The following is an 18,288-nucleotide window of genomic DNA, read 5'->3' on the forward strand; positions in this document are numbered from 1 at the left end:
TGTTAATAATTTATTAAGGTCTGAAGATTGTGGTAGAGTTTCTGTCGGAAAAAGGCCCCAAGATTTCAGCGGGAGCATATTCAGCCAATTAATAGGAGTGGTCGCAAGTTCCTGATCCACTAGTTGAAATCAACGGCAGATTCACGAAAGAAAAATACCTTGACATCCTGGAAAACATTCCTGCCGTGAATCTGCGAAACTTATTGGCCAGAAGAAACTATTCCTTTCATCCAAACAATTCCCCTATCCATACAGCTGGGGTAGTAAAGGCTTTGTTTGTTGCCCATCCGCGGATCGAGGTTCTTCCGTGGCCTGCCCGCTCCCTGATCTCGTTGAAAACATTTGGGGGGGGGGGGGAATATTGTTCGTCAATTTGATGCCCGCATAACAAAGAAGAAGCTTTTGCCCATGAACAGAACGCTTGGCAAAATTTAACTGATAGAGGCGCTTATCGTGAAAAATTAGCGCTTTCTATGGCAAATAGGCTTCGATTATTCATTGAGACAAACGGTTGGTGGACTCAATATTAATTTCTAATTTCCTTTACCAGTTTGCTTAAATTGTATTATTAAAAAATGTTTTTAATTCTTTTTTGGAATCGTTTAAGAAAAGAAAAATATATAACAATTTCCGTTTTCTAAAATTCATTCGCTCAACACTTTTTCGTCGTAGGCAATGGCCATGTTCGTCGTAGGCTTGCTTGCGGTGGCCGGAATGGTGTTTGGCAGTAGGGTAACTAGAATTTTCTATTGGCGTGGCGTTGCCATTGGGGGGTAGTATGCGCCATCAGGCACGTTAGGCAGTTCGGATGGCCAACGATGACACCATTTTTATTCTGTTTTTATTCGTTTCTAGTCTCCAGGACAGTTGAATAAACCCGGCTTGCCCAAACGTAAAATTCTTATTTTGGGGTCAATATTCTTTTTATTAATTGAAGCTATCACACAACTCGTCGTCAATTTTGTTCTCTATTTTTTATTTTGTTGCGTGATTCGGTATTTTTTCTATAATGGAGTTATTTTATTTTCTATTACCATAGAAATAGTGTCGATTTCCAAGATCGGAAAGTGGGTGGCGATGGGTTCAATTCACCTTTTTTAAGCTTACCCGTAGTCTACGTAATTATTCAGATAAATTACCAACGTAATCAGAGGAAGGTTTAAATTTCGGAGGGCAAGCATTAAGAAATTTGGCAATGGGAATATCGGGATCTCTACCGTGGAGTAAATAAGTAAGGAGGTAAAGTATCGATGAGTGAAGTCTGTTAAATAGCTGGTTCCAAGGCGTTCTATTGTCTTTAGTTTAAAAGGTTGTTCTTTCATTACATACTTTTATTTCAGTGTTGTTAAGTGTAAATTTTAATCGTTTAAACCAGTTTGCCCTTTTCCAACGTGTTTGTTTTACTTTCTTAGGGCATAGCAAATTGTGGCGAATTTATTTCCTCAGTTATTATATGCAGAATAGATAACGGAATTTTCCCGTAGTTTTTGTAACACATATACGGTTTTCCCCTTAAAGAGACGTGGTTTGTCCTGGTGGGTTCTACTGCTAGTGTTCCTTTCTGGTTCTACTGCTAGTGTTCCTTTCTGGTTCTACATTCCATTTTACTCACGCTACACGTAATAGGACCAACATTACTTTTACTCCACTTTTATTTTTCGTTTTCCACTTATATTCTCATGCTCATGTATCTTTCTTCTTTTTTCATATTACTTAAACTAAAAATATTTTTAACATGGCGACTGAACGCCTCCAAGTTCTTTATTGACAATTAGCCTTAATTCCGCCTTAATTCCTGGGAGAACTGGAGGATGCTACATCTGGTAAACGCCACGCACTACGCAGTATCAGCCCATGTTTGTCTCTTGTACTTTCTGTCGAAAATCCCGACGCCCGAACCATTCAGAGGGGACAGTGGAGGTATAAGCAGAAAGGGAACACTAGCACGGGTAATCCGGACAGATGAAGCGGTATCCGGGGTAAGTCCAACACAAGGCAGACACTAGCCAATAGTTCCCGGCAGTTGACGGAAACATACCAATAGACAGCATATGCTAGAAGTAAACGGAACATGAGAGGATTAGTCCGGCGAATCTTTATTCAGAAGACCTGTAATCGATAGAATATTTTAAAAATTTGCTGACTGCTTCTACATATAAGTAGAGCGGTCTCTATCGAGAAATATCAAACGCGAATACCAAAAGCCATCGTGACTGGAGCCAGTTTTAGCCCAGAGAGAGGAGGATGTAGCCGGAGAAGAGACCTACCAAGGGTCAGTTAAGGGGAGATGGAGCTCGGAGGTGGAGATCCTGTGGCTGAAAGAAGGACGAAGGCTGCATCTGTTCCAACGTTTAAAGCTATGTCTGTGTATTGCATAAATTTGTCAACGGTGTTTTTGGAATTCGGGGAATATAAAGGCCGGTTTCGGCTGATAAAAGCACACACGGTTTTTCACCGAAGCCCCCGGAGTCGGCTCTTCCTTTCCTGCTGGTAAATGATCCGTTTACACTGGTCTCTTGCATTTCTTGCTTGTCTTCGTCGTCGCTGCCCGTCATTTCTGTCCGCCATTGTCTGCCCGATTGGAACCCAAGCCTAGGGAGCTGTCACTGCCCGTTGCATCTGGCCGTCATTATCTGCCCTGCTGGATCTCAAGCCTGTTGAGCTGTTGATCCTGTCTGTCGGAGTCCTGTCCGAGTTAGCCATCGCTGTTTACTGCCGTTCTACTCCGAGTGCACTTCTGCGTTCTTGCAAGTAATTCTTGTTCATTACCCGCGTCCGTTTTGTTGCCGCGTTGGAAGTGTATGACCGCGGCAATAACCCTTACACCACCCATAAGCTTTTGCTGGAACCCGAGAAAGGTTCCAGCAAGGATATACTGCAAATTAACTCGCACTTGCGCGGGTTACCCCCCACCCGTTGCAAAATGCTGGGATCATTCGATCCCAGGCCCACTACTTTACGCCGAGTCGGCGGTCTCTGACAGATAGGAGCCGTGACCTAGACTTTCTACAGATATGCTGGGATTGTCAATCCTAGGCCCACTACTATACATCTCATCGGCGGTTTACACCGAGTGAATCTGCGGACAAGCATGATCTAGACACGCTGGGAACGATCTTCCTAAGCCAACTACTTTACTCTGAGTCGGCAGTCTCCGACGTTCGCGACCAAACGCATATTCCAAATTGGTCCTTCGAATAAAACATAATAAAATTTCGGGCAATTTTAGTGTAGGACAGCATATTAAACAAACGTCAGCAGGCGGTCTTCGCTCGGTTCTAGCACCTGGCAGACACCGAAGTCAGGGCTTCCGAACTATGGAAGGAGTTGGAGAAGACGAGTTGCAAGTTGAGGAGAGAAAAAGAAGAACTTCATCGAAGAAGCAAGCACTGGAGAGGTAAAGGAACTATCTCCCGCTACACTCCAAGTGCCCATTCCGGCACCGACCCCAACGGCGGTATCCCAGGAAATAAAAAAATTTGTGTCCCCCTCCCCTTTGTGTCCCCCTACCCGGATCCTCGAGAGAACCGGAAAGAGTGCCGTTCAAGAAAGCAAAATCAACGGTAGCAGAGACGCCAAAAAAGTGGAAGAAAGTTTCCCCGGAATAAAGACTAAGCAAGCAGAAGGCAAAGCGACTAGCTAAAACAGAAATCGTATCATCGTCCGACGAGGACGATATATTAAAATCACCTTATTGGACTTAAAATTGTTTGTTCCATTTATATTTGTTGTACAAACCTTTTGTTGGAAAAATAAATTGAAAAAACACAAAAAACCATTTGTTAAAAAAAAACAATATCAGTTCCGGATAAAAAACAAAGTGCCGGGCGAGTTCAGCATGGAAGACCGAATGGCGGTAATAGATGTGAAATTTGAGAGAGTAGGACATGCCTTTCGGATAAACGAAACGGCACCGAGTGATATAAACAACGCATCGACGCGTAGGAAAAGAAGATCGATGGAAAAATAATAAACATGGCAGAAAGAATCAAGGAGCAGGAAAGCAAAATTGCCGGCCAGAGAGATATGGAAGGAAAACTGGCCGCAATAACAGAAATGGTGAAACAGATTGATGGGAGGAGCAACGGGGCACTAAATTCAGTGGCAGAGCTAATTGATCAGGCCAGACAGAACATATCTTGAGAAGAACGTATCACAATAGTAGTAGACAGTGTGAGAGCGGAAATAAAGAAGATGGTAGAAAAACCAATCGAAGATGGTATGCCTGAGTTGGAGAGTAGCCCGATAAGATGGTCGGAGCCCTTACGGACGTCGTCTATGGCCGAGTCACCGATATGCACGTGGTTAGAATTGCTAGAGGATCGGGAGTTAATTTGGAAAGAATTAAAATGAAGCAGGTTTGGAGGATGCAGACGCCGAAAACAAGGATAAATTTATATACAAAACCGAGTCAAGATGGACGGCGATAGTGGCAATAAATGAGAAGGTGGCCCCAGCCCCAGAGGACAAGCTGCAGGAGAAAAATTTTCTGAATGGTAAAATGAAGAAGCTAAGGGAGAAAAATAAGAAAAACGAGACTCAATCGTCAGTAGTAAGAACGGCTTTGTCGCTACCGACGTTTAACGGAGAGATCACGGACTGGAAAGGCTGGAGATTGATGGGAGCAGCGTACCACGCCGATACAAGAATAACAGAAGTGGAAAAATTCCAATATCTGTGGATACGTCTGAAAGGCAAGGCCGTAGCGTTGGTAGCACATTCACACTTTGATGAAAATCAATACCGAGCAGCCATGGAAAGGCTGGAACAAAAATTCAGGAGTACGGAGAAATTAAAAGCTCACTACATGAACGAGCCGAGAAGCATCGTAGCAGTCATCCTTGGAGACGCAGCAACGACTGAACAGTTGCAGAAGGTGTTGACGGGCTAACGAACGCCGAACTACCCAACGTCAGCCTAAAGGTAGATATGGGCGGTTACGGAGCGTGCATAGCAGGGGACGTGTTAAGGGCGCTTCCAAAAACACTAACCCCAAGGTGGTGGCAAATCAAATGGCTCGACGGAGACCAACCAACGTTGGACGCGATTATGAAGGAGTTGGTCCGAGAAATCCGACTTAGAGAGATGGAAGAAGGGACGTGAAATCGGGCGCAGAATGCGCAGTATACGAGGACGGAACCGCAGAAGAGAGCGATACGGATTCCACTGAGTCGACTGTCTCCGACATTCGGATTTGCGACCAGGACGCATATACGAAACTTTCAGAGCTACTTGTTTTCTAAGTTGACATAGTTTCATGCTCCCTTGACCCAATACAATTATACTAGATTTTCAATTTGTGGGCCTCAAAGATGTTGAGAATAAAGATTAGAAACACTAATTCATATATGCGAACATTACCTTATCAGTTCCCAGAGTTCGTGAATAAATACATTATATCTAATGTAACTATATATTACACATGCTAAAGAACTTTACCACTTGCAGCAACAATTAATATGTAGAAGTGTGCAATGGAAGCTCTTGAAAATTGACAGTAGCAGACGACAGGGAAAAACCAAAACACCAAGGCTAAACAGCATCCTTTTGTGTAAGTGCATAAGAAGAGAAGAAAAAGGGTTTGAGCTATATATATTTATATCAACGCTCTCCCTCAAACCCTTGTTGAGCCTATTAGATAGCTGACCTATACTGATCCTCCTTCTCATCTTATCGGAAGCTTGGGCCACCAGCGTCTGAGTAAATATATCAGTAACTTGATTTTCAGTTCTGGTGAAGGCCTGAAGTAGATAACTCAGCCATGCAACAGTCCTTGCAACCCTACAAGTAGATATTGTAGTCTGCATCAGTTTTTCAGAGGGCAGCAGAAGACTGCTTGTTGTTGGTTCGGGCTACTGGTCCACTGTGAAAAAATGCCACCAAACGTAGATCCACGGTCGTTGATAAGTCCAGTTCTCTCTCCCTCGACCCGTATGCCGCAGTCTTCAGTTTCATTGCGATATCCGACTTTGTTGATGACTGCTCAACTTTGGGTTTTGAGAACACTTGTTACCTAGCAGATGGCACATGCAAGAACGGGGCACGTTTGCAGAGCCAAGTAGAGAAGAGCGCCAAGTTCATAGAAATGCTTAATTTTCTCTCCCTCGCTCTTCGACTTTAAGCAAGAGCCGGAGCGCAGCTGGGTATGGAACGGCTTCAGGTTTCACGCTCTGCCATTCGAATCCTGCCACTAGTTTGTCAACTAGGTGGTTTGCCACAAGATGGTCTGTCGATCAATCCAATCTATTCTCCTTCACAGAGAAACTCGTTGATGTGTTTGTCTAAATGTTGGCTCGTTTCTCTCCATGTCAAGGAAGACCGGTGTAGCTCTTCCGTAAAGTCTGGAATTGAACAAGAATTACGCATTGGATGCAGTGGTAAACGCGGCAGAGTTCATTCGAGACAGCGGACTGCTAACAACTTGTGCAAAGAAAATTCCCTAAATGGCAATGTTCAAGCTGGGATATAGTCCTCTCTGTCACAAAAATTCAAAATGAAGTACTGGGCGACGGCAGAACCCGCGACGGCAATCCTCCGCGTTACACCTAATCTAAAAGCGAACGGCATTACAGAAACTGAGGTACATGATAAACCATTTACAAACGCAAGACTCCAACGTACACGGTGCTAAAAATAGCAAACTTTTTTTATCCTCCAATACAAAACCATCCTTCGTCATGCTCCATGGCTACTCCTCAATCTCCAAATGAATAGTTTTCACTAGCGGCGACGTTAAACCGTTTTTCAAAGAAAAATATGGAATTTGATGATATTGACGAAAAGAAGTGGTTCAATATACTTATTCTTGAAGTATCCTCTCTCCAATAGTGTACAGAACGCGAATGGTGTAAATAGGTCAAGTGCAAAATTTCCACTTTGCACTGCCATTGCAATTTCCTGCAATGTCCCCATTAAACCAAGAAAGTGGAAACAATTCATAGGAAAGACAATAAAACTTTGCGGAGCATGCGTGATGATATGGTGCTATTGAATGGCCTATAGTTTCTATGAAGCGAATCAATTGAACAGCAAAGAGTGTCAATAGCTTCCATCGCTTCCTTAGCTGAAGTGATGAGTTCAGAACACTTCCAACACAAAATTACATTCTACAAAAATCCAGGCTCGTTCACAATCACTTCCAAAGCTTCCACTTCAAAGAAATACTTAAAGGAAGCAAAATAGTATGTAGGCTATGATCACAAACCAGCATTAATCCAAAGTGTAATCATCGCTCGAGAAAATGCGTTCAATCCCCTCCGTTGCAACGATGATGCGTCCTCCATCAGCTGTCAACTTTCAACCAAGCAACGGCGTACATCAGCCACCCCAATATTGAATTTAAGGACTCGTTCAGAAGGGCTCCGATGAATTAGAACTCCACGCCAGCGATGTTAGTAGTACAGACATCATCTCATCTCGGATGTTCGGTTTGGACATCAAAGCGACCCTGTTCAAACCATCACTACCACGCTGGGGATAGCGAAGGTATCTAAAACTCTTCCCCCACCCCCAAGGTGAGATCTAATATCAATTAGAACCTGCATTTTGTGGCTCCGAGAAATCCTACACAAATTTAACAGAGTTGTCGTCGGCTTCCAAATTCCTCTTCATGAGGTAAACCTTTGTCGAACCACTGTTAACATCTTTGAGGAATGCGATGCAGGTCTCTTCAATTGGAATTAGTGGTTAAAGCCATAAGACGAATCAGGCATATAGTTAAGTCGGATGCAAGATGCAGAAAACTGTAAGCCACCAAGAAGTGGCCTTCTGTGATCAAACACAGAAATTATACTTCCATAAGTTCATATTTGGATGGGGCTTTAAAAAGTAGATATCGGGATTTTTGAGTGGAATGAATAACCTGTAAATGGGAGCTCACTTTCTCCTTGAAAGAAAAAGGTCACGAAAGACTTCAGAAAATACAAACAAAAGCTACAAAATAAATGAAGAAAACACCTCAGCTCTACATACCAAAAGAAAGGATTTCCTTAATCATGAAGGAGAGCTGTCTCGAGATTTGGGTACACTGTTTAAGACGAGGCACCTAATGGTAACGGTGATTGAAACCAAAAAAAGGAGCGGTGAGTAAACATTCACAGCTTTGTTTGGCAGCGAATCTTCACTCATCGGTTCAGAAACATTTTATCTCCACGACCTGTTTGGCTGGGAATACATAAATTCTTGACAAGTATTACTTCGCATTTGGACATTATTGGCTTGCGGGTAATGTGGATTATACGGCAGTGGCTGGCTAATCGCTTCAGAAGACATGGAGTTTCTCCTATAACGCTCGACTTTTTCTTTACCTTTGAGCACAGCTTGCCGTCCGGATACAATACTTGCATATTTGATATGGTCCACATTGGCATCTTGAACAACGGGCAATGCTAAAGCAACTTCTCTTTGTGCTTCAAAAATATTAATACACTTGTGTGCAAGCTCCAGATAAGATTCAGATATTTTGTTCAAGCTTTGTTTCATTCTGATGAGCTTCACAGCCTCATTTTTCATGGAACACCCCGTCATTTCTGGGCCAATTTACTGGCTCGTGTTACTTATTTTAACTGTTCTGTCACCTACGGTGCTGCCCTCGCGGGCAGGGCTGTAGGGGGCACGGGCCTACGCGTTATTGCGTGCCCATTTTTTTTTATTCTTTTGTTTTCTTACCCCTTTCTATGGAAAGGGGTAAGGTAGTATGGTATTGTAAACCGACCCAGACAGTCAATTTCGTCTCGTCTCCTTTGTCAAAACTCAGACCAGTCGTCTAGTTTTTCGTTTTACTCGTCTCTTCAGTTTTTTGCTCTCAGTTCCCCAAATCAAGCGTGCCATCTTTCCCTTTCTTTTTCCAAGTCATAACAAAGCAGTCCCTTTTGTTATATCATCGTCATTTTTATTTCATCTTCATTCACCCTCATCATCATCATCCTTCTCTGTTACAGCTCTTGCACGAGAGTCTGTAACAAATGGTGCCGAAAACCGGGATTTGACGAAAACGTGCAATTCCTGTCCTCGTTAGTAAAAACCCTCGCTTGCTTTGTAAATTGTCGGGTATTCTCCCTGTAAACCTTTGACAGACGTCCACGCCAGCCTGAAGGCACCCACCTGTCCACCACGCGTTTGCCATCTGATAAGAAGATCGGTGTATCTACGTGAATCATCGACATCCGTTAACGTGTGACTATCAGCCTAAAACCACGTTTCTACGTCATGAGTGAAGCCGCACCCAAAGCCGAAAATATGGAAATTGGCCACATTTGGGAACACAGCCCTAACACCATGGTAGACGCATCGAAACCTGAACGGCAGAAGAGTGAACGGCCATTACTTCCCGAAAACGATCTCAAGAAGAAACGTGGGAAGAGAAAGGCGGCCCACACGAAGTTAACGACGCAACTCAGAAAGGCTGTGGAAGACCATAAGATGGGAGCCATCAGATTGAAGAAATTGCAAGTAGCAGCATGGCGTGACGAATTGATTCGTATTTACACGAAGTCAAATCAATTCACCACCAATATACAGAAAGTATATCCGACCTCACTGAGCAGCAACGTCAAGCATGTGACAAGTGGGAAGTAGACTTCGAAACCGATCACGTTGAAGTTATCAAGTTCGCAAGTCGCTACGCCACTTCCTCAAATCAGTCCGTTAGCTCGATCGGGACATCAGCTTCGGACTTCACATGTAGTACTGCTACTACATGAACATGTAGTACTGCCACTCTATCTGAAAAAAGGCGTATCAACACTAAACCAGCCAGCCTTCTCCAACAATCAACCCAAGGGGAGTTGGAGAAAGAAGCACAGATGCTAAAGCTGGATTGAAGTTGGAAACGGCAAGGGCCCAGATGGAAGCAAATACAACTTCAATCACAGAAACCCTCAACAAGGCGTTAAGGAGCATGAGCGAACAGCTTAGTAAGCTCATTGATAGTTCAAGAGTCACGTCCAAAGATATCGCGGCCAACAACACGTTAGTACGGGAAGCACACCACACGTTGGACGGTTTGGATCAGAAAATTGACGCGGTTAAGGTGGAGTTGTCCGCTAAAATCGAAGACCTTCGAACGGAAGTAGACGAGATGAAAGTTCAACCCCGAACGATTCAAGATCAACGACTTCCTGAGCGATCGCCAGTCTTACAAGCACGTCAAGATGTTCCAACCCTGTCACCCATACGTACAATGGAGGATGCTGTCCGTCATCGCAGAAGATTGGTCGCCGCCGATGCATCTCCACGATACCCGCGGCGAGGTGCGATGACCACGATGACGTCCCGTTGCGACCCTACGGATCACGACGAAGATGAGCACTCCGAACGTTCTCACCCCCACAGTCAAGTTAATCGTCCTCACAGCAGCTGTTGCAGTCGGCTACAACCTCTCAACTTCAAGATCCAGCCATTTGACGGCAATCCGAAGAACTACGCGCGATTCAAGGCTAAATTCCAGGCCTTGTATGAAGAATACGAAGATTCTCCGGTACTTCTTTTCATGTTGGAGGAGCTGCTAGCCGAAGAGGTACGAAACGAAGTCGGTGAATGTCTTACCGACGGAACAATGTACTCCGTGGTGTGGGAACGTTTGGACGCAGTGTACGGCCGAACTGAGATCATGGACCAGACATAACTCGACGACCTTCTACAGATCCCGCCATTGAAGAGCCTAGATGCTGTCAGCCTCAAGACCTTCGCAAACCGTCTACACGGAGCTGTAGCTACGCTCTCAAAATCGAAGTATACCCATGAGCTATATAGCCGTACAACGTTGATGGCCCTTGAAGCAAAACTTACGCCTTACCTCAAGGATAAGTGGAACGAAAAAAGGAAAATGACAGCAGTATAACTAAATGTTCTAGACTTAGACGACTGGGTGACGTTAAAATCCATGAGCAAGCAACATGGAAAAAATGTATTCGAGTCCCTACCCACGTCGACGTCCAAAGGTGTAAAGTTCGACGAAAGAAAGCTCGTCAAGAGATCCAGCTTCCCACCCACGTCGACCATTGGACACGTATCGACGATGGAAGGTTCGAAAGTAGCGGCGTCAACATCTTCAGCAACCATGCCTCCAAGGAGCCGACGCACATCAGGGAAGATGCATGCCGAGAAGACGGAACGGTGGAAATGCTTTGTCTGTAACGGCAGGAGCCATCATCTCTCAACCTGCACCGTCTTCATGTCTCTCGCGCCCACGAAAAGGGCTGAGAAAGTATTCAAGTCCGGAAGATGTCTGTTATGTCTTACGGGAAAACACGAACGCAAGGAATGTCCCAGGGACGTCAGTTGTACTATCGCTGATTGTACTGGAAACCGACACCACACCTTGCTTCACGGATCCGAATTCATCCCTTTGAGGAGGCTAGCGGATCCAGCTGCTCCATCAGCGCCACCTTCGACAGCTTTCCTTGGGACCTTGACCCATCTGGAAACAGTAAAGCGACGTGTACGTTTCAAGATCGTACCGATTCGTGTTGGAGTTGGCAAAATGTGGGTCGACACTTTCGGTTTCCTTGATACCGGAAGCGACACCACGCTGATTCGGAGCGACTTAGTAACAAAGTTGGGACTCGTTGGGCCATCAAAACGCATCAACGTCGTCTCGTATGACGGAGCCACGTCTAACGTTACGGCTTCCGTAGTAAACTTCGCCTTAACATCTCGTGATGGCAACAGCCAGTTTGAAGTCAAGCACGCTTACGCCGTCGACAATTTGAAGGTGACGCCGAATTCGCCGATCGACCCTCGACAGTTGGAGTCATGGAAACACCTACGTGGTATTGCCGTCCCGACTGTTCAAGAAGAGGACGTGACCGTGCTGATAGGAATCGACGTCGCAGAGGCCCACCGATCATGTAGCTTCCATCAAGCCGCCGGCTGGAACGATTGGGCCCATCGCCTTCAAGACGCCGTTTGGTTGGTGTTTGGGTGGACAAACGGGCCCGCCACAAGACGGACGCCCTTTCATCGCTCATCTGGCCACCGAGGAACGACCCGAAAACCTAAATGAGCTGGTGAAGAAGTTCTGGAAACTTGAGGCCAGTGAAGTAGAAATAGAACCACTCGTTCTATCCGAGGATGGTCTACGTGGAAAACGCATCCTCGAATCGTCAGTAAAACGTATTGGCAACCAGTATCAAGTCGGCTTAATGTGGAAAGCCGACGAAGTAAATCTTCCAAACAATCGGGCAGCTGCATTGAAGAGACTCTACGCTCTCGAACGACGTTTCCATCAAGATGAGGAGTTTCCTCAGAAGTACGATGCAGTAGTCAAGGAGTACATCGGGTTAAAACACGCCCGGCTCCTAACGACCCAAGAAGCCCAGACGGAGACAAAGAGGACGGGGTACCTGCCACACCACGGGGTCGTGAGCCCTTCCAGCTCATCGACCAAAGTTCGTGTTGTATTCGATGGAGCTGCTGAGTTTGGTGGCACATCGATAAATCAAAACCTGCTTCGGGGCCCTAACTTACTCGTTAGCCTGCTTGGTGTGCTCATCCGCTTCCGTCGTAACCTCGTACCAGTCGGAGCGGACATTGAGAAAATGTTCCAACAAGGGAAAGTCCCCGAAGAAGACCAGGCAGCCTTCCGATTTCTACGGTACACGTATTTGGAGCCATATCATCCCCGACAAGCTGCATCTTCAAGATTCGGAAGCCGCCAAACAACGTGACACTCACGAAGCGAACCTTCCTAAGCATCATCTCTAGCGTCTACGACCCGTTGGGGCTGGTTGCACCAGTTACCTTCGTGATGAAGTCTTTACTCCAAGACATTTGGACCAACGAAGAACGGATCGGTTGGGATGACGTCGTACCAGAAACATTGAGTCAACGTTTCTATTGCTGGTACGACCATCTGGAAAATTTGGAATCGCTGGCAGTGCCGAGATGCTTCCGCCCCAAATGTGGACGTTGGACCCAACAACACCTCCACGTCTTCACCGATGCAAGCTCCAAAGGATTCGGAGCAGTAGCTTACTTCCGCACTGTATTTGAAGACCATTCCGTCAACGTGTCATTCGTCATGTCGAAAACGCACGTCACACCGGTAAAAGGTCTCACGATTCCCCGTTTGGAGTTACAGGCGGCAGTAGAAGGCCTCAACCTTGCTCTCACGATTTGTCGTGAGCTGGAAATTGACTTGAGGCAAGTAACCTTCCACACAGACTCGCAAACAGTGCTGCGGTGGATCCACTCGAAGACGTGCCGATTTGAAGTCTTCGTCAACAACCGTATCGGAAAGATACTCCGAAACACGGCTCGTCGACAATGGCGTCATGTTGCCGGAGATTCAAACCCTGCAGACCTTTGTAGTAGAGGTATCGACCCAAAAGATGTCGACGAATTGGCCTATTTCCATCGAGGACCTTCGTTCCTGACCCTGGACCCCTCAGAGTGGTACACTTGGGAAGAGATCGCGGATCCAGAAGAACGAGACATAAACGTGATTCGCGTCTTGGCAGTCAAAACGGAAGATGAGAACCATGCCATCGACCGATGCGTTGCACGTTTTTCCAGCTTGGTGAAAATTCAACGAGTGCTGGCCTGGAGTACAAAATTTACCAATAACGTCAGAGCAAGATTACGTGAAGAAAAACCCATGGGCGGAGAGCTGACAGTAGAAGAAATGGTAATATCGCTGACAAAATGCATCGTACGAGCGAAGGAATTGGCCTTTGCTGAAGAAGTCTATGCCCTTCGCAAGAATCTGGAACTACCACTCCGATCCAAACTTCGCAACTTCAAGCCCTTCTTGGATGAAGATGGACAGATGCGAATTGGAGGACGTATACTTCTAGCGCCGATCGACTATGCAGCTAAACACCCCATACTTCTGCCAGCATCTCAACTTCTAACGAAAAGGATAATTTGGGATTATCACGTTAGAAACATTCACGTCAAGACGGAGAGATTGTTGACGGACCTCCGCTCTCGCTACTGGATACTTTCTGGACGTAAAGTGGTAAAATCTGTCCTCAACAACTGCTGGCCCTGCAAGCGCACGTCGGCAAAACCTAGTCCTCCTTTGATGGCTTCACTACCAGTCCATCGTTTGACACCACATCTGGCGGCGTTCACGTACACAGGGATCGACTACTTCGGACCCTTGACCGTAAGAGTTGGTGGTCGGGGAAGAAGACACGAAAAACGTTGGGTCAGCCTATTCACGTGCTTCACCACACGAACAGTTCACCTGGAAGTGGCCAACGGGCTTAGTATGGAGGAGTTTTTACTCTGCTTCTCCCGCTTTGTTAGCCTACGTGGAAGACCCAAGGTCGTTTACAGCGACAATGGGACAAACTTTGTCGCCACCGAGCAAGAGTTACGACAAGCCCTAAAGAACTTGTTGCTAAGCACGAAGAACTTCAGACGTCAATGGCTTGTCAACAAATTGAGTGGCACTTCTCTCCACCCCATGGGCCCCACTTCGGTGGTGTTTGGGAAAGGATTGTACAATCCTGCAAACGGGCAATAAAGACAAGCATCGGAAATTGCCTAGTCATGGATCAAGTATTACGAACTGTAATTGCTGAAGTGACAGCCTTATTAAACGCCCGTCCGTTAACCCATCTGAGTATGGATCCAGAAGACCCGGATCCATTAACGCCCAATCACTTCCTACACGGTGGAGCTCGTCCATACTTGCCCCTGCAATTGGCCGACGTGGAAGACTTGAACGTAACCAACAAGCAGTTTCAGCAAAGTCAAGCCATCCTTCAGCACTTTTGGAACAGATGGCTACATGAATACGTTCCCCATTTAACCGAGAGAAGAAAGTGGCAAGAAAATAGACCTAACGTCACCGTGGGGGATCTAGTACTTGTAATCGAACCAAATACTTTACGTGGGCAGTGGCCGATGGGCAAAGTGTTGGAAGTTATTCCCAGTGCAACGGATAATGTCGTCCGAGTGGTAAAAGTAAAGCTTACCAATCATCCAAAACCATGTATTCGGCCGGTGGCCAAATTATGTATCATGGTCCCAGCCAGAGAACAAGAAGCTTACACAAAAGAAGAAAAAATGGAACTTTCAACAGCGTAAAAATTCAATTTCAGTATTGTAAAATGTAAATACTGATTGTAATGGAGCTACAATTAGTAGCTTCCCTTGTAAAAACAAAAATGTAAATGTAACAAGTAACATCACCATGACAACACACAAATGTAAACAACGGAGGAAAATCGCAACTTAAACTCTGGTGGAAGAGTCCATAAGTACCTTTGCCCTCAACGCCACCTATATTCAAGTTCAAATATAGGGCAAAGGGCAAAAGTCAGTTCACTTGCTGTTTAGTCACACTGAAAATTGGAAACTGTTTAACCTACTATGCTAGCAGACGGCATTCAGTCGACCTAACTTCGTCATAGTGAAACGTACCACCTGTGAACTTCTCTCCAACGTGATTGCCATGGCAGAATATCCACATCCATCAGCCGCATCCGTGAAGGAAAAACTTAAAGTGAGCAGGGAACGCGAACAAGAGTGCGTGGCCAACCTTACGGAACTCATTGACGGGATTTTGATAGCTAAAAAGGAAGCCGTGGAGAAAGTGTACTTGTACCTATAATATCTAGAATTGCAAAAAAGGACTGTTCCCTTTTAAACTTCCCCCTTTTATTCCCTTCTTTTAATACTCTTTCCTCACTTTAGCTTCTTTGGCTTCAGCCACAGGAAGTTTCTGCTTGCAGGTAACAACTTGATTTTCTCCTTCAAACATTACCTCAAAATGCAATTTACAGTTTTTCAGATTGTCTGTTTTAAAGAAAGCAATAACAGATTTTGTTATTTTCATCTTGTGTCACCATCAGCAAGATAACTTTCAGATTCAAAATTAAAAGGTCCCTGTAAATTCATTTTAGATATCACCTTGGGAATATTAATTTCTTAACATCCCAAAATTGATAGGGGTATACTCACCTTAGGGGTGGAATTCTGCAGATTGGCATCTCAATATATGCTCTTCATTTAGTGGATGCAATTCATAAAAGAAAGTTTACGTTCAAAAGTTCCATGAGACATGCTCATCACCTTGTAGGTGGAATCCATTGAATAAGTTGATGAACTAGATAACTTCAATACAACCATCACCATATTGGTGGCATTCGTTAAAATAACTTTGCAAACTTCTTTGTGATACTACAATCACCATATTGGTGGGATCCATCAAATCAACGTCACAAAATTCATTGTGGAATACTCGTCACCTGTTTAGTGGTATACATATCACCTGTTCGGTGGAATACACGTCACCTGTTCGGTGGAATACTCACCACCTGTTTGGTGGAATACACATCACCTGTTCGGTGGAATACTCTTCATAAAATAATTATTAAGCCTACTGCTTCTATAATGCCTGTAAAAACTTAAACGTATAGTTATATTATATTGATTACCCCTTCTCGCCTAAGATCTTGTACGAGCAAACATTCTTCATTTCATCCTATTCAGTTTCAGTATGACAATACATTTCCATTGGGGAAATTTCATTCCATTAACATTGGAGTAATCCCTCAGTTTGTTAGTAGATAAATTCTGGGTGGCCATTTAACAAACAAATAATACTGGCCCATAACCTGTTGAGAATAAAGATTAGAAACACTAATTCATACGTATATGCGAACATTACCTTATCAGTTCCCAGAGTTCGTGAATAAATACATTATATCTAATGTAACTATATATTACACATGCTAAAGAACTTTACCACTTGCAGCAACAATTAATATGTAGAAGTGTGCAATGGAAGCTCTTGAAAATTGACAGTAGCAGACGACAGGGAAAAACCAAAACACCAAGGCTAAACAGCATCCTTTTGTGTAAGTGCATAAGAAGAGAAGAAAAAGGGTTTGAGCTATATATATTTATATCAACAAAAGATACTAAAGATCTCTTTATTCGCTCGGAAGAAGTGCTGTTTGTTTCCAAATTGCATGGGCTAATGAAAATACATAGGGCGTCGAAGACGAGCATATCAGAAGAAAGAAAATACAAAATAATTAAAAAAAAACAACCCATGATTACTCACTATATCCAGATTCAAATTATTAGCACTGAATTTCAATTTTCCTTGCCATAGACCCTCTTGACACCCAAAACCCTGAATTCAAAGCACAAAATTTTTATGAACAGTTGAATATAACTGGATAGAGCTTAAGAGAGGTTATAGTATTAGTATTATCGAAACAAAGCAACACTACCACATCAACAAAAAAAACATAAGATATAAAGCGGTTAAAACTAAAACTAAAATACAGCAATCGAGTTGTTATTCTTTTTATACTCATCTAACCTTTCACTTGTTTTCTTATTATACTCGTACTAATAGATAAACTCGTCTTTCGAAAATCCATTAAACGATGGTAAAATATAATGATCAAACCACAGCTTCTAGGAACACCTTTGGCCTACAGGACCTTGAAATTTCCGGCTTGGTCTCGATGTTACTCTCCGGATCGAAGAGTAATATTTGGATGTAAGAAACGAACGCATGGACAAAATCGGAACGCAAGAGGGCTGAGGAGAGGAGCGCTTTTTAGAGGTTCGTGCAGTTGCCAGCAGCCCAGGTTACAAGGGGAAGCGGCAAAACATTACAAGGCGTTGTTAAACGGACTTCTCATGTAGTCATAAGGCCTAGCAAGAAAGTTAGGTTTTCGTTAATTTAAACCAAAATAGTGTAATATTGAAATTATGCCCCAAGTCTAATCAACAGTGGTATTTCCTTCATTAGTGTTCCGAGAAGTGTCCTAAAAACTTACTGAGGGACATTGAAACAACTAACGGAAAGTCTGATAAGCGAATTCTTCCTCAGTAATTATACACATAATATCCTGGTAATTTTTAAAACCCATATACGGTTTTCCCCTTAAGCCCACCAACGAGCTTTGTCACGTTTCCGTTCTTGTTCTACATTCCGTTTGTTTCACCTGCACTAAACGTAATAAATAAACCGACCTTATTGTCAGTAATAATAATGAATATCACGATTGGATCGATTGCTAGCACGGTGGGTAATGGATAATCATGAGAAACGACTGTTTTCGAATGACTCAGAACGTACAGTTGCTTAGTTGACCGCTAGAGCGCATAAGCCTTCAGTTTTACGGAAGAAATGTGCAAAAAAGGAAAATTTTACCATCTTTGTTTCTCTGGCCGCTAGTTGGCTTATGCGTTCACTCAAAATTCAATTCTTCAAAAATGAAGAATTAAATTGTTAAATTAATTTGTTTCTTTTCTTGATAATTCCTTTTCTGAAAAGAGTAAACGCTTTTGAATTTAGATTTTTAGTTTGCT

The 18,288-nt window shown here is 44.1% G+C and overlaps 1 protein-coding gene across 1 annotated transcript; it reads left to right on the forward strand.

The window, feature by feature from the left end:
- The first annotated feature begins 12,748 nt into the window (after positions 1–12,748).
- Positions 12,749–14,473, forward strand: LOC130692630 (uncharacterized). The gene has a single exon (XM_057515764.1). The coding sequence runs from the start codon at positions 12,749–12,751 to the stop codon at positions 14,471–14,473; it is 1,725 nt and encodes a 574-aa protein (XP_057371747.1).
- Positions 14,474–18,288: the final 3,815 nt, after the last annotated feature.

Source organism: Daphnia carinata, chromosome 6 (assembly GCF_022539665.2).
Source record: "Daphnia carinata strain CSIRO-1 chromosome 6, CSIRO_AGI_Dcar_HiC_V3, whole genome shotgun sequence".
In the NCBI taxonomy this organism is placed as follows: domain Eukaryota; kingdom Metazoa; phylum Arthropoda; class Branchiopoda; order Diplostraca; family Daphniidae; genus Daphnia; species Daphnia carinata.

What these genes read in the sequence shown, in the direction of transcription:
- LOC130692630 (XM_057515764.1), top strand. Translation starts at nt 12,749, where the DNA reads ATGAAGTCTTTACTCCAAGACATTTGGACCAACGAAGAACGGATCGGT.